Genomic DNA, 23,763 nt, shown 5'->3' with positions numbered 1-23,763 from the left:
TGGACTTCAACAATACTGAAGTGAAGTTTGATCATCTTGAAAATAACTGAAAAAACAGGTCAAGAAAGCTGGAGAACTATTCCTGAAGAATACTTAAAAAAAATGACAAGAATACAGTTTTGGCCGTGTTGGGAAAATTTACATTTATACAAAATACTGAGTTCTAAGCTTGTTTTAATTGTACAAACACTATTTTTGCCATATATACTGTATTTCCATCTTTGTTTGTATTTTTCAATAAATAACTAAAGAAATGAAGGGTGGCTCAAGACTTTTACATAGTATTGTATTTATATTAAATGCTGATATTGATAAGTTAATATTTTTCACTGGCACTAATTGGGTTTGACTTGTAACATGCAGCTGAAATGGAAAAGGTTCCCAGTTATCTAAAATACATGCACAGGTTAAGTGTATATAATGTGAAAACTGTTGCATAAAACTATGTAGATAGATAGTGTTATGCTTTGCTATGCTTTAAAGTTTCCAGCTTGCATTGTTTTTTTCTCGCTTTTCTTAATCTCACTTATCTGTTACTTCATTGTTTCTCACTGTATAGTTCTGTGTTCTGCACTCTTTCATTCATCCTTTTTACCAGTGGAAGTTGAGGTAAGAGACTTTTTCAATCTATCTTTATTTCTCAGATTAAGTCATCTAATTTCTTTTCAAATTGCTCTAAATTCCACCATTTCGTGTCCTACTCAATCAGATCAACTTGGACCTTTCTTGATGACAATTCAGCTATTTGTGGCTTTTAAGGGACCAATACATAGACCAATGAATTGGTCAAGCTAGGCAGCACGTCTTTCCGTTCATATCAGGCTCTTTTATCACATTATTTACTTCACTTGAAAAAATCTATAAATGTATCTTCACATATGTTAGCTAAAAAAACTCTGCAGTTTACTTATTTTAGTTCCTTCCTGTAAGTCCACTACCTGCAGGAGGCGCACTAGGGGTTGGGTTCAATGTCTGTCAGGCAGCAGTCAAGGGTGGGGGCCCTGTTTGTCCAATCCCTGGCTATCGAGGGTGGATATTGGAACACAAAATGTCACCTCTCTGGTGGAGCCTGAACTAGTGCTAGAGGTTGAGAGATACTTAAATATATTTGGGGTCACCTCAACACACTGCTCAGGAACCAGTCTCCTGGAGATGGACTAGACTCGATTCCAGTCTGAAGTTACCCTTTATGAGTGACAGTGGGCTGAGGTGGGTATTATTGTATCCACTTGGCTAGCTACCAGTACATAGGGTTTTAACGGTGGATTAGAGAGCTGTTTCCCTGTGCCATTGAGTCAGGAACAGGTCTAGACTGTAGTTTGCAGAGTACCCAGACTTCTTGGATTCACGAGGTGGGGCTGTCAACGGTGCTCTATCTGGTGAATGTCATCCTGCCACATGACTTCAACACTCATGTGGCGAATGACAGTGAGACCTGGAAGGGCACTGTGATCGAAAGAATGAGATCACGGGTACAAGCAGCTTTCTCTGAAATGTGGCTGGCCTCTCCCTCAGAAATAGGGGTGAGGAGTTCAGGCATCTGAGAGGGGCCCAGACTAGAGCTGCTACTCTTCCACATCAAAAGGATCCAGTTGAGGTTGTTTGGGCATCTGGCAAGGATGCCTCCTGGGTGCCTTCTGGGTGAGTTTCTTCGGGCACGTCCCACTGGGGGCAGAACCAGGATACGCTTGAGAGATTCCATCTCTTGGCTGGCCTGGAAACATCTTGGTGTTTCCCAGGATAAGCTGGAGGAGGTGCCTGGGGAGAGGGATACCTGGGCATCCGTGCTTAGACCGTGCTTAGACTGCTGCCCCCGCAACCCGGACAGTCCCGGATAAGTGGAAGAAAATAGATGGATTGACGGATGGACGGACAGGCAGATGGACCCGGGATGATAGCACACTTTTCTGAGCTATCAAATTAGATTATTTAACATTAGCACCAAGCTGGATAAGGCATGTTGTATAAATGCTGTATGGCTGTCTCCTGAAAGCTGAACCTACAGTCAAATATTCCTGTGGTAACCGTATTGTACTGTAACTGTACTGTATTCCTGTGACTGTACTTGTGAGTATATCGTACAAGAAGCTGGACTGTGTAATACTCTAGAGTGTGACATATATCCATTGCTAAAAGAAGTGAGGTGCGCAAGCCATACTTATCACTGAAGACATGACCCAAATCATAGGTATAAAACAATCCAAACAGTATAGTTGCATTTATAAATTGTTTCAAAAGAAAGTAAAAATTGGGATGAAAGAGCTTGATTTGAACAAAAACAGAAAAATATATTATCCTATGTGTTGGCCCCCCCTAAAGCCACAAATACCTGAATTGTCTATATGGGAAGCCCAAGTTGATTTGACTGATGAGTAGGAGGAGAAATGGTGGAAAATGGAGGAATTTGCAAAAAAAACAAGAAGCCTTAAGCTAAACTAACAAGAATGACATTAAAAAACATGAAAGACCAAAGATGACCCTAGTCAAAAAGAACATGCCCGCCCACCTGCTTGTTGCTGGTTTCCAGCCCTTCACTTGGAGAGGCGGCACAGCTGGCGGTGGAAGATTTCGAGCGGCACTGTCCCCGGCTGCAGTAGCGGTCACAAGAGTAGTAGCGCTGTTTGTCTGCAGAGGAATGATGGTGTTTCCTTTCATGGGAGCGTCCACGGTCGTGGGCTCGCTCTCTGGAGGCTGTTGTTTCCGATGCTGGCTCACCCACTGCACCTGTGAAGGAATAAAATATTCCTGGGTGTTTTTGACATGTGGCTGTTCTTGAAGTCCTAAGATTTTTTCCCCCACAGTGTTTAATACAATGTTTCAGTAAGGGTAAAGATTCTAACAGTCATGACAGAAACAGCACAGGTCATTTATAACCTAATTAATGATTAAGCATTTAATACATATAATTAGTTTGGGATGGAAAGGGCTTAATCAGGGAGGTGACTCTGGTCACTCTGTCAGAGTTGCTCTGTGGAGAGAAAAAAAGTCTTCCAGAAGGACAACCATTTCACAGAAACCACTCCTCAGTAAAGGGCAGGATGTCACCCAGGACTCACAGACCATGAAAAACAACATTTTCTGGCCTGATGAAACAAAGACTGAACTTTTTGGCGTGAATGCTGAGCTATCCTAACTGCCCTATGGCAGTTAGGATAGCTCAGCATTCACGCCAAAAAGTTCAGTCTTTGTTTTGCATTCACGCCAAAAAGTTCAGTCTTTGCCTCTCGCTCTATAGCGAGAGGCAGATAGTTGCTGGATAGCGTAGTGGGCTACTGGAACAAGGCGGCAGTGGGCAAGAGATAAAAACAGGGTGCTGTTGCAATGCTACTGCGCAAGTAACCCCAGCGGAAGGGGTTACATGAATAGGATGAGGGACTTATGGAATCTTCAATACCCAGCATCCAGATTGACGGCGAAACTACTAGTGTTCCAACATTCAGAAGAAGGAACTGCTCTCATGGCTAGAGATTGCTACAGTAAGGGGGAGCCAGGACGACAGGTATCATCACCCCCACTCGAGATTGGGTACCAAGTGCACCGGAAGAAGGATCTTTGAGTGCAAGAGATAAAAAAAAGAAAGATAGGAAAGATAGGATCACGGTGAAGCTTGAAACCTGGATGTGCAATAATAACGCCACACTACAACACAACCTCAGAAATGTGCATATCCTAACTGTATGTGCAATATCTGCATTATAATCAGACTCCTGTGTATGTAGAAGTATATATAGAAGAGAAATGTAGTCGGATGGTAACGAAGAGAGGGAAGGTAGTCAGAAGTGAGGAGATCAAACTACCAGAAGGAAACTTTGCAACGTGTTCTAGAAATAGAAGGGGCTACCGTTTTGTTTTGTTTTTTGTTTTTTTTATTTTATTATTTATAAAAGGTATATGATAATATATAACAGGACTAATGAAACAGTAGTACAGAGGTTTCAGAAGTTGCTTTAGAACTCTTCTATTCTTTAAGATTTCTTGAGGATTAATGTAATCTAGTGTCCTTTTTTAGTATTTCTACTCCTATACAGCAAATACAGCAGAATAACTGCTAATTAATTCACCAAATTTCTTTTTCCAAATTATAAATAAATATGGTTTAAAACAGTGCTTTATGATGCTAACATGATTTACTTGGTCCACCAAGGCTGTGGTGGTAGTGCTTTGAAAGTGGATACTTACATGAGGACCCTTCTTCCTTTTATTTTAGATTTAATTTGGCAAATTTAATTGTTTTAACCCATAGCTTCTAACAGAGCAACCTTGGAAGCAATAACGGGAGTGATCTACTACAGTCACAGTACTACTGTACAGTGGAGGACTTGTGGTTAGGAATTAAGGGAAGTTGAGCTCCTGAAAAGTCGCAGAATTCAGGACTTCAACAAAACTTGGAGGTAATTAACCGTTTGATGGATGTTGCTCTTGTTTTGTCCTTTTTTTGACTGTACCATTTTTCTCTGCTTGTTCATTTGAAATTCCTTGCACTTATACGTTTAGATTTTATGCTTTATTTATAGTTTGTTGATTTTTATTGAAGGGTCATTGAGATCAAGATCCTCCTGATCTCCTCAGCAGCGTGTCCCCCTCCATGCCAGGGAGCTAGCAACAACTCCCTGGAACATACCAGAAGCACCTCATTCTCGGACAAGAAGGAAGAAACGGGGGCAAATCCCTTGCCTGAACAGTTCCTCGACCAATAAAAGCAGCAGCAGTGGTTTGAGTCTCTTCGTGGCCCAGAAGCCATAAAGGGACTCGTATATTGTTTCATGAGTGGAAATTGTGGATGTAGTAAAATAACATTTTTCATTATCATACACTTTACAGTGGTCTGAAATAATTATTTGTTCCCCTGCTGAATGTGTAAGTTTGACAGAATGTCACGCATTCCAGAAAAAAAAAAAAAAAAAACATAGATACACAAAAGTTTGAAATCGATTTGTGTTTCATTTAGTGAAATTAATATTTTATCCCCTACACTGCAGTCAGAATTCTGGTTCCCAAAGGACTGGTTTGCCCATGTGGCACACCAGACCGTTCTCACTCCCGAGGCATAATATACTGAAAATTTGACAAGTCCTGAGGTGTTCCTCCAGAATGCGAAAGGTGACATTCCGCGTTCTTATGCTATGCGCAGGGTTATGGATGAAATCCAGTAGAATAACGCTCCCGCGGTAATACACGTTCCGCCCGTGTATTCCAGCCCTAACCATAACCTTATCTCTAACCTTAACCAGCACTTTAATGATGTTAGATAGTGTTTTCCAAAGCAAGTTAAGTAAAACAAACATACATATATAGATTCATTCCAAATAGTTCTCATGGTTCCTCATTTTTTCGATGTCATAATATAGGGACATGTTGGGTGCCCAGAAGCGTAATATACCGACGATTTGTCACCTAGCGCAAAATGTTACACTTTGGGAGTGAGAACGTGTTGGGCACACAGATTGTTATCAATCAATCAAATACAGCTATTACAGCTATTCTTAATTTGTTGTGTGTATAAAGCACAACTATCTACCACGGGTAAGAACGAAAAGCTATTAAAAGACACTAGGGACAGACTGTTGTGATGCTGGATTACTGGAATGGACTATAAGACTATCAGAAAGAAGTATGCTGAGAAGGTGACAACTGTTGGTGTGCTTTTTTAAAAATGGAAGAAATATAAATGACCATCAACTGTCCTTGGTCTGAAGCTCCATGTATTGTGGGTTGTGGATGATCAGAGAAAGGTGGTGGATCAGCTTAAAACTGCATAAGAGATGCTTGTTAATGATCTATAGACAGAACACCATTGGTAACACACTAAGCAGACTAAAATCTACAAGGCACATTGCAGGCCCATCTTAAGTTTGCCAGTGAGCAACTATCTTATTCAGAGTAGGCTCGTGAGAAAGTGCTGTGGTCAGATGACACAAAAATCCAGCTCTTGGCATCAGCTTGAGCTGGTGTGTTTGGAGAAAGAGAAATGTCTAGTTTAACCCAAAAACCCCCAGTCAAGCACAGAGGTGAAACTTGAAAATTCAGGAATGGATCAATTATTTTTTTTCCCCCACTGTACATTAAAATCAAGAAGCATTTTTTTGTCAAATGTTTTTTGACAAGAGATTTTTATAGGTGACTTAAGTTGACCTATTGCTCCCCCTGATATCCACTAAGATGTAAGAGTTGTACAAAATTTCTCACCAGCACTTAAAAATATCCCTAATATTCTTTCCAATTATGTGTTTTATTGTTTTTGCCCTTGTATTTAACTATATTAAAACAGACATACTATGTGACAGTACCTGTTATATTTGAAGTAGTATGTAAGGAGGGGGTAAGATGCTAAAGAATTGCCCTTTTTGTCAAAAGGTGTCTGAATCTGAAACCTTTGATTCAGAATATGAATGAGTATCTGTGTACATTTTAACAGGCAAATATCTGTCAAGAAGAGATGTTTCAGTGACTATGTTGCAATACAATCTACTGTAAGGCAACTGTAAGATGACAAGAGTCTGAACTACTTTGCTGAGCCTTCAGTCAGTGCAAACCAACTGCCACTAAGCAGCAAAAAACTTCTGGCAAAGTGAAAATGCTAACCTGATGGTAGCATCTAAGACAATCTGAGGATTTCTTGAATGTTTATTTACCTATTCAACTATTGTTTTCCTGAACTGCAAATTGCTTTGTTAACTAGAAAAAGTTGCATTTCCTGCGAAAATACTGGGTGAATGCTGTGTAGCGGAAATCATGTGCCGAAAACAGCTGAAGAAGTGGAACTATTTGCTGAAAAGGGGTGAAGAAGCTAAACTGTCTGCATTATTTGAAAGGGTACACTGAAGAGTGCCAAGAAAGCAGAAGGAGCGAGAGCGGGAAAGAAATACGGCAACAACCACGAGTTGGATTCAAAACTGTGCTGCCCACTGTCAGGGCACCTGCTTATCTCAGTGAGGCAAGGACAGATTTCCTATCCTAAAACAAATGTAATTTATGGGAAAATGGTAAATGGTATCAAAAAAATTCTTTTACCGTGACTGTCAGGAGTGTTTGAAGATATTGGCACAAGGCTCTTGTCTCTGGAGTCCACACTTTAGAACATATGACGAGTGAAAATGTTAAAATCTTAACATTTTAAAAAGCATAAAAGTTATGAGCACCAAAAGATATAGCTGCAGGGCTCTAGACTAACTTTTTCCATGGTTACACTGGTGCACCTAAGAAAAAAGCACAAAAATTAGGTGCACCCAAATTTTTCAACATCGCTTAACACCGCAGTTTTACATGTGTGCAAAAAGCACGGCATTTTAAAAAAATTGCTGTCCATACAGACAATATTGATTTGTAATTTATTAACTAACAATCTTGTCAACACAAAGTTCTTTATTTGAATCACCATTCTATAAGAAAGATAAGTTACTGAAAAAGTGCTTGTTCTTAAAGTGCTTTGGCACTCTTTGGCAATATTGTAGACAATTTTAAACTTAATCATCATCTCTGCCTCCTCTGACGACCTGTTTGCTGCTGCCTGACGCTGAAAGGCAGTGGGGAGAGGGGACACTTGGGTAGTGCATATAATGTATTTTCTGGATACACTGTGCTTTTTCAGCGTTCCAGAGGTTGATGTCTCCGTGTCAGAGCACTGGCTATGAATTTCCGATGGATCAGGCCTTAACTTGATGAAAAAGTTATCAATCGTTCTTTTATCTTTTCTCATCACCCACAGCTACATCCACTTATGTCAGGTCTAGGCTACTCACTAGGGCTGGGTGTCGTCACTGATTTTTATAATCCATTCGATTCCGATTCAGAAGGTCCCATTTCCCGATTCGATTCAGTTTTGACTCAGACAGTCAGAATTATTACAATTCTTATAATTTATCAGTACTGACACTTGTAAGACTTCAGAGGTGTAAGCATCACAGCAGATGCATTTGTGTCAAAGTAACTGAGGATAAAACACAGAAATGCATGAAGGAGATTTTCCTGGCCTGGCTTTTTATAGCCTCCCATTCTACTCTGGAATGCTCTGTGAACTACAGGTATACTTGTAGTCTGAGAGGAAAAGGCAGATAGCGGCAGCCTTAAAAATATTCTGCAGTAGATCAAAAACTGAAGAAACCCAATGGTTTTATTAGAAACAGAGCCAAGTGTTTTGCAATTTGGCATAATTTTAAAAAGTTTACATTTCTTTGCTATTAAATAGCTGAAATTAGGCTTTCTTGTCGGAGGTCATTTTTGGAAAAAAAACAACAACACCGTCCAACAGCACTGTACATGACTTGAATGAATAATGCAGAAAACAGAGATTTGAGATAGAAAACAGTTCTTGAAGTACATTGAGAGAGAGCACTGTGCAGCGTGTGATTTTATCGTGGTAGAAGCAAAACAGCAAAAGTAAGAGGCAATACATGATGATGTTTATAAAATGTGAAGCATAGTTTTGATCACAGGTAGCATCAGAATCAGTAAGTTGTCAGCTTTTAGCATCGATGGCCTTGTCCATGTACTTGCCGTCTCACTGATGCATCGGGTCCGCGCTCTCTGTTTACGTCTTTGTGTGGAATCCGTTTCCTGTTCTCATTTACTGTCATGATCCTGGGTCCTTTTGACCCAGCGTTTTGTGTTTTCTATTAGTGTCATTTTGGTTCTGTTCTTCCTCCTGTTTAGTGTTATTCCGTTCTGCCGTCTACTCCTGTGTTAAGTCTGCGTTTCCTAGTCTGTGTCTTTGTGTGTATGTGTTTCCTGTTTTATTGTGAAGGTCTGCGTCTGATGTGAGTGTTCTTAGTTTGCCTCCCTTGTCTCGTCATGTTAATCTCTCCCAGCTGTGTCCCCCACCTGTGTGTAATCTCCCTGTGTTCTCTGAGTGTATTTTAGTCGTGTCTTTTGTCTTAGTGATTGCTGGTTCGTCTGTGTTGTTTCCCCTCGATGTCCCTGCGTCTCTCCGTGTGTGTTTCCTCGGACCTCCCCGCATCTGCGTTCTGGTTTGTTTTGTTAGTATGACCCAGTTTAGGTTTTAGTTTCTTTTTCCCAGTACCTTTGTTGTTCGTTGTCCTTCCTTCAATAAATACTCACCTGCACCTGAGCTGCTGTTTTGGTCCTAAAATAATTCCACACGGCTTGCACCCGCGAACCGTGACAGCACGAACCAGCCAACATGGACCCAGCAGCAGTAAATCCGTCGGAAGAGCTCCGGGACGACATCATTTATAATGTGGAGAATCTTCTCGGCCTGTGGCTGGAACACCCCCCGGAAGAGCTTCGCCGCGTAGTGGAAAGCCGGCTACAACGGCTCTTTTCCAGCCTGCCATGGCTACTGGAGTCTCTTCCCCCGACCATGCAGGCTTTTCTTCACCTCACACCACACCTTCTCTCCGCCACTCCTGCCCCGCTGCCCGACTCGCCGGATGTGTTCTTGCCCGGCTCGTCGGAGCCGTCTGCGGGGAGGAAACGCCGATCGCGCCGTCGGCGCGCCACCCCACAGCCGGTTGTTCGGACTTCTAATTCGCCGGCTGTGGTGAGTGAGGACTCTTTTCTATCTTCGGACTGTGGAACTGTTTATTCCGGGACTGTCTTCTGTGCAGCAGATGATTTTGTGAACAGCTCATCACCTGCTCAGCAGCCGCTTTCAGCTCAGTTTTCTGATGTCATTCCACCGCTGCTTTCAGAACTCAGGCCCTGCAGGAGGGGCAAGCTGCGGCGAAAGAAGGCTTATGTGGTGGAGGACACTGGGCTTACTCCGCTGCAATCCTTTGCCTTGTATTTGGGACTTCCACGTTCAGAGCTACACAATCTTCCCGCCTCCTCGTCCCAGTCTCGCTCCACCACACCTCCCCAGCCTCCAGTGGCTCACTTAGCTGCCCAGCCTCCAGTGCTCCAAGTTTCACCCGCAATTCAGGCCCCAGTGCCGCCTGTAGTTCAGGCCCCAGTGCCGCCTGTAGTTCAGGCCCCAGTGCCGCCTGTAGTTCAGGCCCCAGTGCCGCCTGTAGTTCAGGCCCCAGTGTCCCCCGCAGCTCCAGTGTCCCCCGCAGCTCCAGTGTCCCCCGCAGCTCCAGTGTCCCCCGCAGCTCCAGTGTCCCCCGCAGCTCCAGTGTCCCCCGCAGCTCCAGTGTCCCCCGCAGCTCCGTCGCTCATTCCGTCACCAGTCTCACACCCTCACTTCATGCAGGGAGAAGGTCTAAGTTCCTCCCAGGGAGATTCCTGCGCTTTAGCTGCTTCAAGCGAAGTAATGCACCCCAGGGCCTCCCCAGAAGCTAGGTTTCACCCCCCAGCTGTTTCTGGACCCCTGAAGATTAAGCAGCTCTCAGAGAACTCCTCCGTGTCAGTGTTGCCTGGGCAAAACCAGTGCTCGGTGCATTGCCAGTCACCTCTGTGTCAGCTAGTGGCCTCCATGACCGCTGGCTCAGTCATGGCTTCCGCTGGAGGGTCCGAGGGACCGCTCCGGCCTTCGTTTCCTGTCTCCGCTGGAGGGTCCGAGGGACCGCTCCGGCCTTCGTTTCCTGTCGTCGCTGGAGGGTCCGAGGGACCGCTCCGGCCTTTGCTTCCTGTCGTCGCTGGAGGGTCCGAGGGACCGCTCCGGCCTTTGCTTCCTGTCGTCGCTGGAGGGTCCGAGGGACCGCTCCGGCCTTTGCTTCCTGTCGTCGCTGGAGGGTCCGAGGGATCCGTCCGGCCTTTGCCTCCTGTCGTCGCTGGAGGGTCCGAGGGATCCGTCCAGCCTGCAGCGCCTCCGTCTCCGGCTTCCACGCCGCCGCCAGCTGCAGCGCCGCCGCCTCCGGCTTCCATGCCGCCGCCAGCTGCAGCTTCACCATCCACGCCAGCGGCAGCCTCACCATCTACGCCGCCTCCGGCTTCCACGCCGCCGCCTCCGGCTTCCACGCCGCCGCCTCCGGCTTCCACGCCGCCGCCTGCAGCGCCGCCGCCGCCTCCGGCTTCCACGCCGCCGCCTCCGGCTTCCACGCCGCCGCCTCCGGCTTCCACGCCGCCGCCTGCAGCGCCGCCGCCTCCGGCTTCCACGCCGCCGCCTCCGGCTTCCACGCCGCCGCCTGCAGCGCTTCCGTCTCTGGCTTCCATGCCAGCTGCCGCCTCTTCATTCACGCCAGCTGCAGCGCCTCCGTCTCCGGCTGCAGCGCCTCCGTCTCCGGCTTCCACGCCGCCGCCAGCTGCAGCTTCACTATCCACGCCAGCGGCAGCCTCACCATCTACGCCGCCAGCTGCAGTGCCTTCGTCTCCGGCTTCCACGCCGCCGCCACCTGCGGCCTCTTCGTCTCCGGCTTCCACGCCGCCGCCAGCTGCAGCGCCGCCGCCAGCTGCAGCGCCGCCGCCAGCTGCAGCGCCGCCGCCTCCGGCTTCCACGCCGCCGCCTGCAGCGCTTCCGTCTCTGGCTTCCACACCAGCTGCCGCCTCTTCATTCACGCCAGCTGCAGCGCCTCCGTCTCCGGCTTCCACGCCGCCACCAGCTGCAGCTTCACCATCCACGCCAGCGGCAGCCTCACCATCTACGCCGCCGCCTGCAGCGCCGCCGCCGCCTGCAGCGCTTCCGTCTCTGGCTTCCATGCCAGCTGCCGCCTCTTCATTCACGCCAGCTGCAGCGCCTCCGTCTCCGGCTTCCACGCCGCCGCCAGCTGCAGCTTCACCATCCACGCCAGCGGCAGCCTCACCATCTACGCCGCCAGCTGCAGTGCCTTCGTCTCCGGCTTCCACGCCGCCGCCTGCAGCGCTTCCGTCTCTGGCTTCCATGCCAGCTGCCGCCTCTTCATTCACGCCAGCTGCAGCGCCTCCGTCTCCGGCTTCCACGCCGCCAGCTGCAGTGCCTTCGTCTCCGGCTTCCACGCCGCCACCTGCGGCCTCTTCGTCTCCGGCTTCCTCGCCGTCACCTGCGGCCTCTTCGTCTCCGGCTTCCTCGCCGTCACCTGCGGCCTCTTCAGCCTCACCTGGTCCGGCTTCCTCGCCGTCACCTGCGGCCTCTTCAGCCTCGCCTGGTCCGGCTTCCTCGCCGTCACCTGTGGCCTCATCAGCCTCGCCTGGTCCAGCCTCCGAGTCGTCACCTGTGGCCTCATCAGCCTCGCCTGGTCCAGCCTCCGAGTCTTCACCTGTGGCCTCATCAGCCTCGCCTGGTCCAGCCTCCGAGTCTTCAGCCTCGCCTGGTCCAGCCTCCGAGTCTTCAGCCTCGCCTGGTCCAGCCTCCGAGTCTTCAGCCTCGCCTGGTCCAGCCTCCGAGTCTTCAGCCTCGCCTGGTCCAGCCTCCGAGTCTTCAGCCTCGCCTGGTCCTACCCCGTCGGGGTCCGCAGCTGACTGGCCACCTTCCAGGCCACTGGCCAGGCGACATCGCCGTCGTGGGCGGCCCCCGGACCGCCTCCGCCTGGGTCGCCGCCGCTGCCGTCCTCACGGCCGACCCCCTGAACTGTGCCCACGTCGGCGCCGCTGCCGTCCTCACGGCCGGCCCCCTGAACTGTCCGGGCTCCTGGGTTGTCGGCCCCCGGGCCGGCCCCCTGACCTGGGTCCACATCGCCACTGTGGCCTTCCGCACGGTCGGCCCCCGGAACTGTTTGGACTCCTGTGCGGTCGGCCCCCTGGCCGGCCCCCTGAACTTTTCTGTTTTGGACTCTGTTTTTTGGGGCTCCTTTTGTTGTTGTCTTTTGGTTTTGGACTCGTGTTGTTTTCTGGTGCTCCTGTTTTGTTTTGGCTTCGAGCCCTCCTTCCTGGGCCCCACCGCCCGCCCTGGTCGGGTTGTTTTCTGTTTTGGGCGTTTCTTGGTTTCTTGTTTTGGGCTGTCTGGGGCCAGCCTTTGAGGGGGGGTACTGTCATGATCCTGGGTCCTTTTGACCCAGCGTTTTGTGTTTTCTATTAGTGTCATTTTGGTTCTGTTCTTCCTCCTGTTTAGTGTTATTCCGTTCTGCCGTCTACTCCTGTGTTAAGTCTGCGTTTCCTAGTCTGTGTCTTTGTGTGTATGTGTTTCCTGTTTTATTGTGAAGGTCTGCGTCTGATGTGAGTGTTTTTAGTTTGCCTCCCTTGTCTCGTCATGTTAATCTCTCCCAGCTGTGTCCCCCACCTGTGTGTAATCTCCCTGTGTTCTCTGAGTGTATTTTAGTCGTGTCTTTTGTCTTAGTGATTGCTGGTTCGTCTGTGTTGTTTCCCCTCGATGTCCCTGCGTCTCTCCGTGTGTGTTTCCTCGGACCTCCCCGCATCTGCGTTCTGGTTTGTTTTGTTAGTATGACCCAGTTTAGGTTTTAGTTTCTTTTTCCCAGTACCTTTGTTGTTCGTTGTCCTTCCTTCAATAAATACTCACCTGCACCTGAGCTGCTGTTTTGGTCCTAAAATAATTCCACACGGCTTGCACCCGCGAACCGTGACAGCTACTGTTTTAGCTGTTTGGTGGTTGTCGAAATAGTTTTGTGAGGTTTAACCTGAGATTCTGGCATTTCTGGCAAACGACATTTATATTTAAAAGTTGATTCAGGATTTAATGAATCGATATTGCTTTATTCAAGCTTCTCATTTCTCTTTATCTGCCTGCACGTTCAAACGTACAGGAATATCTGAACCACGGCCAATCAGAGAGGTCCCGCCCCTGACTATCTCTGGTTTAGACCTCGATATGGGCATAATATGTGTCTGCTGTTGACCACACAGAGCTCATTGGGTGAGCTTCACTTAGGTGATGTTAACAGAAAACATTGTGATTCCACTGACATGCAGATACCCAGTGCTATTAGACTATGAAAGTCTGGATATCTGGAATACATGTCATTTTCTGCTTCTACGTTCTATTTTAAACCAAGACATCTGTCACGTTTAACTTGCATGTTAAACAAACAAGACTGCCTTCTTTCATCTGTGCAATACTATCAAAATAAGGAACACATTTTAGTAATGCTGAAAAACTAGGATGTGAGGGAGACTATATGTCTTCCATTTAAGCTTCACTTTATTGGCTCACTAAAGTCATTATCATTTATCTTAAAGACCCATCCTAAAAAATCTACCCAAATACTTTTGCTCTCAGACTGCAGGTATACCTGTAGTGCAGAGCATTCCAAAGTTGAAAGGGAGGAGTCGTCTTCATCTTGGACACTAAGATTGCTGGGGATCACAATCCACTGTGCACTGCTCGTCCAGATCCTTTGTTTCGCCGTTTTTTTTATTCTCCTACTGCACTAGAGGTTTTTTCTGGTTAAAAGGGACTTCTGCAACCCCATTGTCACTAAGTGCTTGTTCTTAGTGAGTGGCTGGGGTTCTCTTGCTAATATTGCAGATCATGTGTCCTATAATATAAAGCCCCTTAAAGGAAATCATTGTTGTGAGTTGGTACCATATAAATGAATTGCAACTGAACTAAAAACAATCACATAAAATTATAGGATAGCATGATGGAACAGTCCAATACTAAGTGGGACTAGATTACAGTGAATGTCTTTGTACACTTTTGATAGTGTTTGTGTATAAATTCTGACTGACTTTACCAGCAGAACCGGGAGGTTGACCTGCCAAAGGTGCATCTAAAGACCTCTGTCTGTTCTCTCTGTCTCTGTCTCTATCTCTGTCTCGGTCTCTACGGTGGTGGCAGCGACGGTGATGGTGATGGTGGTGGGGTCTCTCCTGGCTTGGTTTTTCCAGGGTGTAGTCCCTTAAGTTGACCTCTTGGGGCCGCTGTGGGGTCACAGTTGAGGCTGAGCGCTTCATAGGGCTGGCATCAGGGACAGACTGAAGGAGGAGGAAGAAGGATATAGAAAGCCAGTCAGTAATACATTTGAGAGTTGTTTTTTCCCCCAGCTTAACGTAACAACTGCATCTAATTATTTTTTCCACAAAGTAATTGCCCACTGCTTAATCTGATGACAAAAATACATTACAGCAGAAATGTAATCATTTGTGTTGCGTTTTAGAATAAATGACTGTTGTGTCATATGGGACAACAAAGGGAGTGAAAACCTTTTACATTTAGCTAAAGAATGAATCAGTAGTAGGAGCACTGGGCCAATCTGCCCATACAACTCTGACTTAGTAAGTAGTAAATAAGTATTAAAGGCAAAGGACCAGGTGTTTCCCTCATACCAGTAGGAGCTAATTCATTCAGCTGATTAACCCATTTTAAGATAGGATTTGTTTCAGGTTTTATAACTTTCTGTAGACTTTTCACCTATTTGGAACCAAACTAGAATAATCTGTAACAGAAAATTTATAAAAATGTCGAAATGAATAGTGAAGGGTGAATAAGACTTTTTAAGAAACAACTTCAATTCCAGAAAAAAAACCCTCTGTATTTAGCAATAGCTAAAAAAAAGGAAAAAAAAAAAGGACTGATTTTCAGAGGTTGGAAGTACACTAATGTGTACCATTAGTAACAAAGTACACGGTAGTGTACTTTGTTACTGTACTTAAGTACAGATACCTAAAATTACCTAAAATTTCTACTTAAGTATTTGTTTTTCTGAATACTTTTTTGCTTTTACTCCCTACATTTTTAAACAAATATCTTTACTTTCTACTCCTTACATTTTAAAACCAGGCTCGTTATTTTTGCTTTAACACATTTGAGGGGAATTATTATTTCATCACCGAGAGTCTTCAAACATCAAACTAATTTGAACCTAAACAGTAACAAATGAATTGCAGTCCTGTTCGTTTATTAATTACCAGGGGATGTCGCATTAAAAGAGATGACATGTGCCAAAGTCAGAGGTTAAAAGTGTGACAGTGGTTTTTTTTTTTGCTTGTTTGTTTTTTGACACAACACTGGGAATGACTGGAGGTGTACTTAAGTTGTGGTATTTCAGCGTGGTGTGTCAGGTAATTTTAAATGAAATGTTTCTATCAGCTCAACAAATATCAGCAAACACAGAAACTCTTTGTGTGCATAGTGTGTAGCTAGCTAAAGGTCCAGCTGCTGTTTTTCACATGAAGAGATGGAGCTAAGTTCAGTCAGAGATGGAGAAAGATAAGAAAGACAGGACAGGAGAGGAGAGGAAGAAGAGAGGTTATAATGTATTTAAAGGTAAGGATTGCTCAGTGGTATTTGATAAACTAGAAAAGTAAAGCTTATATGTATGTCCTCATGTGACATTATGTTTTTTCATATTGTGAAACATGCTGCAAATCAAAGTACTAAATGAGGACTACATGTATTTATTAATTATTAACTATGCCAGGAGGTGCCCAGGAAGCATCACTGTCAGATACTCAAACCACCCATATTGACTCATTTCGATGCGGAGGAACAGTGGCTCTACTCTGAGCCCTTCCTAGATGGCAGAACACCTCACCCTATCTCTAGAAGAGAGGCCAGCCACCCTTTGCAGAAAGCTTATTTCCACCGCTTGTATGTGCAATCTAATTCTTTCAGTCACTACCCACAGCTCGTGACTGCACCGTGTATCCTGCAGGTAGATCACAGGTAGATCGTGGGGTGGATGAGGTTCGCCCTGAGTTCCTGAAGGCTCTTGATGTTGCAGGGCTGTCTTGGTTGACACGTCTTTATCAGGGGCGGTACCATCCATCCATTCGCTTCTGCTTATCCTTTTCAGGGTCGTGGCGGGGGGGGGGGGGGGGGGGGGTGCAGCTGTCATAGGGCAAGAGGCGGGGTACACCCTGGACAGGTCGTCAGTCTGTTGCAGGGCTAACACACAGAGACAGACAACCATTTGCACTCACATTCACTCCCGCTTTCATACCTATGGGCAATTTAGATTCATCAATTAACCTATCCCCTACACTGCATGTCTTTGGACTGTGGGAGGAAGCCGGAGTAACCAGAGGGAACCCACACAAACACGGGGAGAACATATAAACTCCACACAAAAAGACCCCAGCCTGATGGTGGAACTGAACTCAGGACCTCCTCACTGTGCAGCAACAGTGCTAACCACAGTGCCACCGTGCTGCCGCTGGTAACCTCTAGATTCTTTAAGAAGGGGGACCGCAGGCTGTGCTCCAACTGTATGGGGATAAAACTTCTCCCTCCCTGGGAGAGTCTGTTCCAGGGTGGGAGAATCCATCCGTTAGTCGAACCTCGGATACAGAAGGAACAATGTTGTTTTCATCCTGGTCGTGGAACAATGGACCAGCTCTTTACCCTCTCAAGGGTAAATGAGAGTTTGGCCAACTAGTCTACAGGTGTTTTGTGGACTTGGAGAAGGCATTCAACCCTGTCCTTCGTGTCCTGTGGGAGGTGCTTCGGGAGTATGCAGTGTCTGGCCTGTTGCTACAAGCTCTTTGATCCTTATATGATCACAGGTAGCTCATGGGGTGGCTGGGTCCACCCTGAGTTCCGGAAGGCTCTGGATGTTGTAGGGCTGTCTGAATGCTCAAAAACACCTCCCGCACCTGAGTTTTTGCTTCAGCCACTGCCCAAGCTGCGTTCTGCTTGGTCTGTGGGTACCTATTGGCTGCCTCAGAATGTCCCATAGGCTAACCAAGCTCAATAGAACTTCTTCTTCAGCCTTCACCTCCGGTGTCTGCCATCTAGTTCCAGGGTTACCAGCACGACAGGCGCCAACCACCTTGTGGACGCAGATCAGTGCAGCAGCTTCAGCAATGGAGGTCCATTAGGACTCAATGTCCACAGTCTCCCTGTGAATGCTGTCAAACTTCAGTTGTAGGTGGGAGGCCTCTGGCAGGCATTCTCAGTGCACCCTCACTAAACTTTTAGTCACACCAGGTCTGTCCAGCATCTGCCCCTGCCACATGATCCATGTGGTGATGAGTTGACAGCTCAGCACCTCTCTATACCTAAGTTTTCAGAACATATGGTCACAGATCTGATGATATGATTACAAAATCAATCATCGCCCTGCGGCCTAGAGTGTCTTGGTGCCACGTGCAAACTGTGGTTTGCACAAAAGTCCAGTAACAAAACATTGCTCGAGTTCAGATCCGATAGGCCATTTCTCCAAATCATCCCGCTTGAGGTCTAACTGTCGTTGTCCACATGAGTGTTGAAGTATCCCAGTAGGAAGTGAGGTGGACTCCAAGAAGGCTGGGTACTCTGAACGGTCGTTCGGTGCATAAGCGCAGATGTCAGTCAGGACCCATTCCCCAACCCAAAGGCGCAGGGAACAAACCCTCTCGTCCATAGGGAAAAACCCGTACAAACTTACTGATGTTTAACGTACAGGCAGAAAGCCTGAGGAAGGTGTCCTGTGCTTTTCACTAAGGGCAACTCCAGACTGCGACAGAGTCCAGCCCCTCTCCAGGAGACTGGTTCCAGGCTTTCCAAGCTGTGCATTGAGGTGAGTCCAACTACAGGGTTCATACACCTTTTTCAGGATCAAATTCAAGCACTTTTTAAGCACTTTCAAGGTCCATGTTCAAGCTTTTCCAGCACATTTCCACTGTCATAATTTACATATTTATACAAAAACGTACATACTCATAATGATTTCACTTTTATTTTTTAATCGCACGAAAAAGACTGTATTATGCCATATGTCACTTGACAAACAACTTCACAGTAAAAATTAGAAATAACAGAATTTGTCTTTCAGGTAGGCATTGAATTAAAGTATTGTGGAAATCATACAAAGAGTTAATGCAATAACAACTCGAAATAGTGCAAAAATAGATGGTGGAACTCTGGTAGGGGGAAAACTGCATTATAAGCATATATACATACATATGTAGTGGATACATGTGATACTTCTGCCTGGCTGCAGCTGCAGAGAGCAGTAGTTCCTTTGTGTAGGCTACATTGCGCAAACCTCCAACATGGTTTACATGGTCAATAATGACCCGCTGAGCAATCAGTGAATGCTCTTTAAGGTTCTCAACCATCACCTCCTTGTTAACGGAAAAACCTCTCTCAATAGAGGCTTGACCATGTGAGAGAACCAAGACAAGTTTTACTACCTTCCACAGGTGGTGAAAGTCTGGTTTGTTGGATAAATGTTCATCGTAAAATTCATCCAATCTTCCACTTAGTGGGTTGAAGTTCCTGAAAGAATCTGATGCCGAAATCATGCTGTTGTCATAAAAATGGCTCCCTCAGAATTTTATCACAACATTTTTCTTCGATGCAGCCAGCTTCCACAAGGATTCGTAGAATTGTGGTGAGTTTTCGGACACTTAACTCTTTGCTCTTGAGGAACACCCTTGGATCCCAAACCGACAGGCTTCTTACAAGAGGATATTTAAGGGGTGCCCGTTCAAAGAGCTTGGTGACCATCTTCAACAAAAACACCTTACAGTTCTGCCTAAACTCGAGCGTCAGCTTCTCAGCTCCTGGGTTGTTCTTTATGTGTTCTTGTAGGGCTCGCTCTGTGACAAATCCAACTCTCAGTTTGGTGACATCCATGTGGTTGACCGGATCAGCATAGTCAACTTGAAGAAGCTTTACTGGGGTAGCTGCATTCTTCATGACACTGGGGTTGATAAACTTCTCCATTAAACTCCTCAGGATATTTGTGAGATCACTGCACATAACTGGAAGCATGGGTTTGTCAGTCTGGTATAACACTAAAAATGGCGTGATTTCCCTAGCTACCATTATAAAGAAGTTGAGCTTTGCTGGGAAGAGTTCATCTTTCAGAATCATCTGAGCCATTTTGAAAGACTTTGTAATTGGCTCTGTTACAGTTTTTGTTTTGGCAGCACTAATATACATTTTCAGAAAGGGCAAAATCTGAAGGGCACGCTCAGCCACCTCCACATATTCAAGCCATCGATGATTACAGAAGTCAAGAGGAAAGGATGTGCAAACCACAACTTCCAACATTTAACATTTTTTTGCCTGTTTGTTCTTCAGTGTTATGCTGGGCTAGTGAGAAGGTCTTCCAATTCACATTTGGACCATCCATTGACAGCTAAATCAGATTTTGGAAGCCCATATCAGAACACACTTTTTCAATCTTCTCATACATTTGGTCTGCAGTGTGATGACCCATGAAAAATGATGTCAGGTACCGCGATTTTAATTGGTTATCATTCCAAAATCTCATGTGAATGTCAACCTGGCATTTCTTCATTTCCCTATTCAGACTTTCATCAAATAGAAGTACACATGCAAATTCTTTCTTGGCTTTAGCTTTCATTAAGGAGGAGAAATGAGGCCCAATCCCAAATGCAGTGAGGTATGCCACTTTTCTTTCCCCACCTGTAAACTGTTTTGCTATGTCACTGTCAGGAAACATGCTTCTGAATATGTCCCCGACATTCTCACATGATTTGTAGGAATAGTGGCTCGTTACAACTTTTGTTGCCCAGCATATTTCTGCTTTTAGAGTTGAATTTGATGTAACAAATGATGTTATAGTGCTTGCTGTCTTTGTGGTAGTCGGATGTGGATTAAATGTCTCTGTGGATGGTAGAGGGGCAACCCTTGCTTCTACCACACTGGCGCTTTCCACTGCACTGTCACTCTCTACACTGCTGGATGTTGATGTGGATCTAGCTTTACTGTTTGAGGTGTGGCTTGTTGACTGGAAGAAATCCCACACTGCCGGACCTCGATTAATAAGTCTTGCCATTAGATTTTGATACTTCTTTCCTAAATGACACACAAGAAACAGGAGACAAGTTGTTTAACTTAAAAAAAAAAAGACATTTAACTGTTACTGTAACTTAGGTAGTGCTTAAAAAAGTGACTATTCTTTTAACCTATATGAATCAGCTCCTCTTATGACCATTATTTCCCCCAATTATACAATATCTTGCTGCAATCCTGTTGTTCTTGAATACTATGGCGTTTTGTTTTTTTTTGTGCCACGGTTCTGAGCGCACATAAAAAAAGATTGCAAGTACAAGTGTTGCATTTTGAGGAGAAAATTATTTTGAGCAAAGAAAGGCAAAATTTTAAGGAACAAAGTTCATTGTTGCGTGCAGAAAATGTATTTCAGGGTTTGCTATTATCCATATATACACACACACACACACACACACAATAGCAGCCCCTCTTGCTCAGTTTTTGCATTTGCTCTTGCTCAGATCTCTGCGGGCCTGCTCCCAGTGTTACTCGTGCTCTCAACATCTCTGCCCTGTTCAGCTCTTTCCGTACACCATCATATTTGTGCCACAAAACCAACCAATCACAGACTTGGATGCAAAAACTTCAGATTGGCTGTTTTGGTCTCCAATCAGCTTGCTAGCTACTGTAGCTAAAACCAGGCAAATATCCCAGAATGCATTTCGTCCAAAACTCAAACGAGGCAGAGGCCGAGGAACACAGAGTGGCAGAGTTTGAAATGGTCATATTATGTAAATGTTTCCTCCTGAATTTAATTTTTTTTTATGTTAGATTTAATTCAGAGTCATCTCTTTAAATAAGAACGGAACATTTTAAGTACCCCTGCTGAGATTTTCACAGGTCGTCAGCTCGTTTCTCCTCCAGCTTTTGTTGTGCAAACCACCCATTATCCTTGAGGCCTGGCACATTTGCATTTGCTCACTCAGAGTTGCTCAGATCCAAGTCAGGCCAAACCTCTGTGTTACAACTTTCAGAAATGCCTGCCGTACCTATACAAAATATCCCACACATTGACTGACCTGCACATATAAAAGACACACATTCACACCTTCCTTGACTCTCAGCACAGATCTTCCATTGTTCCATTGTCACTGTGTATGTGAGGGAGTGCCATTGCTTGACTACAGCACAGTGCTGTGCATAAAAGCAGACCGACCCAGGTGGGAGAATCATTTCTTGTTCGCATTTCTGAGAACGCACATCAGGATGGCCTCCGTATCACTGCCACGCAGGAAGAACCTCTCCGCGCAACAGGCTTTGGCCTTGCTTCAGGAAATGGACGAAGCAGATTCTGATGGAGGAGAGGTTTCATTTGTCCAGCAGGCCACTGATACCTCCTCAGAAGAATCTGAAAAGGAGACGGAACAAGAACCCAACATGCCTCCACGGAAGAGGCCCCCGTGGTATTTTTTTTTTTACGTGCGCTCAGAACAGTGGAACAAAAATAACGCCATAGAATAACAGGATGGCAGCGACCGGCCAGAATGCATTGAGATTCACCAGCTCCATTCAACCCCCAAAGTGTTGCAAGGCACCAACATAATACTTGAAAAACATTGCAGGTTGCAAAATACATTAAAAAAAAAAAAACCTGTATTCATCTAATTAGGTGTTGACAACTTCGCTGCTTTGTAGACTTTTTTCGGATGCCTTGAATTAGCTGATTATGTACCAGGCTACTGTTTAAAGCTTTCAGTTGAGGGAAGTAACTCGCACTACTGCTAAATAATGTTAGCTAAGTTCACAACACATTCCATAAATTACCATGACATAACTAGATGACATACTAGCGCTGCCATACTGCATCACACTCAATCCATTTTAATAACTTCTCCCGCGGATTTGCTAGCTAGCGAACATAAACAAATTAGCATTACTGTAACGTGCACAGACTAATAAATTTGTTACTAAGACTTACCTTTCATGTGACTCGAAAGGGCAGATTCCCCCATCGTGAAAAGCTGCAAATTTTTTTTGCAAACTTTGCATGTGGCTACACGTGGATTTGGACCTCTGCTTATCTATAATTTGTAATGATCCTTTTCCAGCAGACCTTCATTAAAGCGGCAGCCTCCAGGCATGTTTACTGCACTCAGCCCCAACTGCTCGGGGGAGGGGCGGTGTCACACAACAGACTGACATGCAAGGTGCAAGGCAGCCCAGGTGGAGAAATTTTGCTTTTGCACTTTGCAACTCATTTTATTTCTTTTTCTGATAATAAAACTATTCAATCAGATAGTTATTTGTGGTGAATTAAATACAATTACAGTTTCAAGCACTTTTAAGCACCAGATCTGAAATTCAAGCACTTTTCAAACCTTGAAAAGACAATATTAAAATTCAAGCATTTTCAAGGATTTCAACCACCCGTACGAACCCTGCAACTATATCTAACTGGTACCTCTCAACCTCATGCACATGCAACTCAGGCTCTTTCCCCGCCAGAGAGGTGACATCCAGTGTCCCAATAGGTAGTCTATGTACACTGTTCCAAAAAATAGTAATGTCAAAGTATCTTACTGTATATTTTACAGTTTTGTACTGTTTTTCTAGAATATCATTAAATTTACAAAAGTAGACTGTGATTTTACATGCCAAATGTAAAATAACATGACATCACTGTAAATATAGTAAAACACAATTTACTTGTTTTTTAAATATATTTGTTTGTACGTATGCATATTTAGATTGTAAAAATACATTCAGAAATGTATCATAATTTCACAAATATTTATCTGTTATTTGAGAGAATGATCTGTTAAATTCAAATGTAATACTATGGAAAAATATATAAAATGATCGAAAATTAATGAGAATAATCAATAATTAAAGGAGTATTTGAATTATAATTTTGCTGAAAATTTCATGTCATCTAGGTCTGATTCAATAATTCAGAGGTAACAAGTGAAAATACAATTAATAGGAATAAAAACTAAAAAAAACATATAAAACATTGCACGGCCACGCTGTGCTAATTATATATTTTAAAAAATAAATGTAGAGGTAGGAATTGCAATTAATATAAATCTCAAAGTATTCACAACATTCCTGAACAGAAATAGGCCTCTGCACCTGGGGTGAGGGTGTGGCCATGAAAACAATGTGACATGCCATTGGATGTTGGGACGCTAAGCATCGGCCAATGAATGTGAACTAACAACCACATGGTCGCGGGTATGGCTGCACTGTAAAAAAAAATCCTAATATAAAAGTATTTTACTGTGCATTTTACAGTTGTGTTCTGTTCTTCTAGAATATCATTAAAGTTACGTAAATAGACTGTGACTTCACATTTCAAATGTCAATTAACGTTAAATCACTGTAATGTAATA

At 44.9% G+C, this 23,763-nt stretch overlaps 1 protein-coding gene across 20 annotated transcripts in view; it reads right to left on the bottom strand.

Moving 5' to 3' along the window:
- The window catches only part of LOC100710725 (voltage-dependent N-type calcium channel subunit alpha-1B), a 219,586-nt gene that overhangs the window by 4,244 nt on the left and 191,579 nt on the right, over positions 1–23,763 (bottom strand). For all 20 annotated transcript variants that reach the window (XM_025911919.1, XM_025911931.1, XM_025911920.1 and 17 more), the window contains 2 exons: positions 14,439–14,679; positions 2,507–2,724 (listed from right to left, as the gene is read on the bottom strand). In XM_025911919.1, coding sequence (XP_025767704.1) covers positions 2,507–2,724; positions 14,439–14,679 — 459 coding nt within the window. The remainder of the gene's footprint in view (positions 1–2,506; positions 2,725–14,438; positions 14,680–23,763) is intronic.

This window comes from Oreochromis niloticus, linkage group LG12, assembly GCF_001858045.2.
Source record: "Oreochromis niloticus isolate F11D_XX linkage group LG12, O_niloticus_UMD_NMBU, whole genome shotgun sequence".
In the NCBI taxonomy this organism is placed as follows: domain Eukaryota; kingdom Metazoa; phylum Chordata; class Actinopteri; order Cichliformes; family Cichlidae; genus Oreochromis; species Oreochromis niloticus.
Note: the sequence above shows the minus strand (reverse complement) of the source record. Positions and strands in the feature narration are given on the sequence as shown.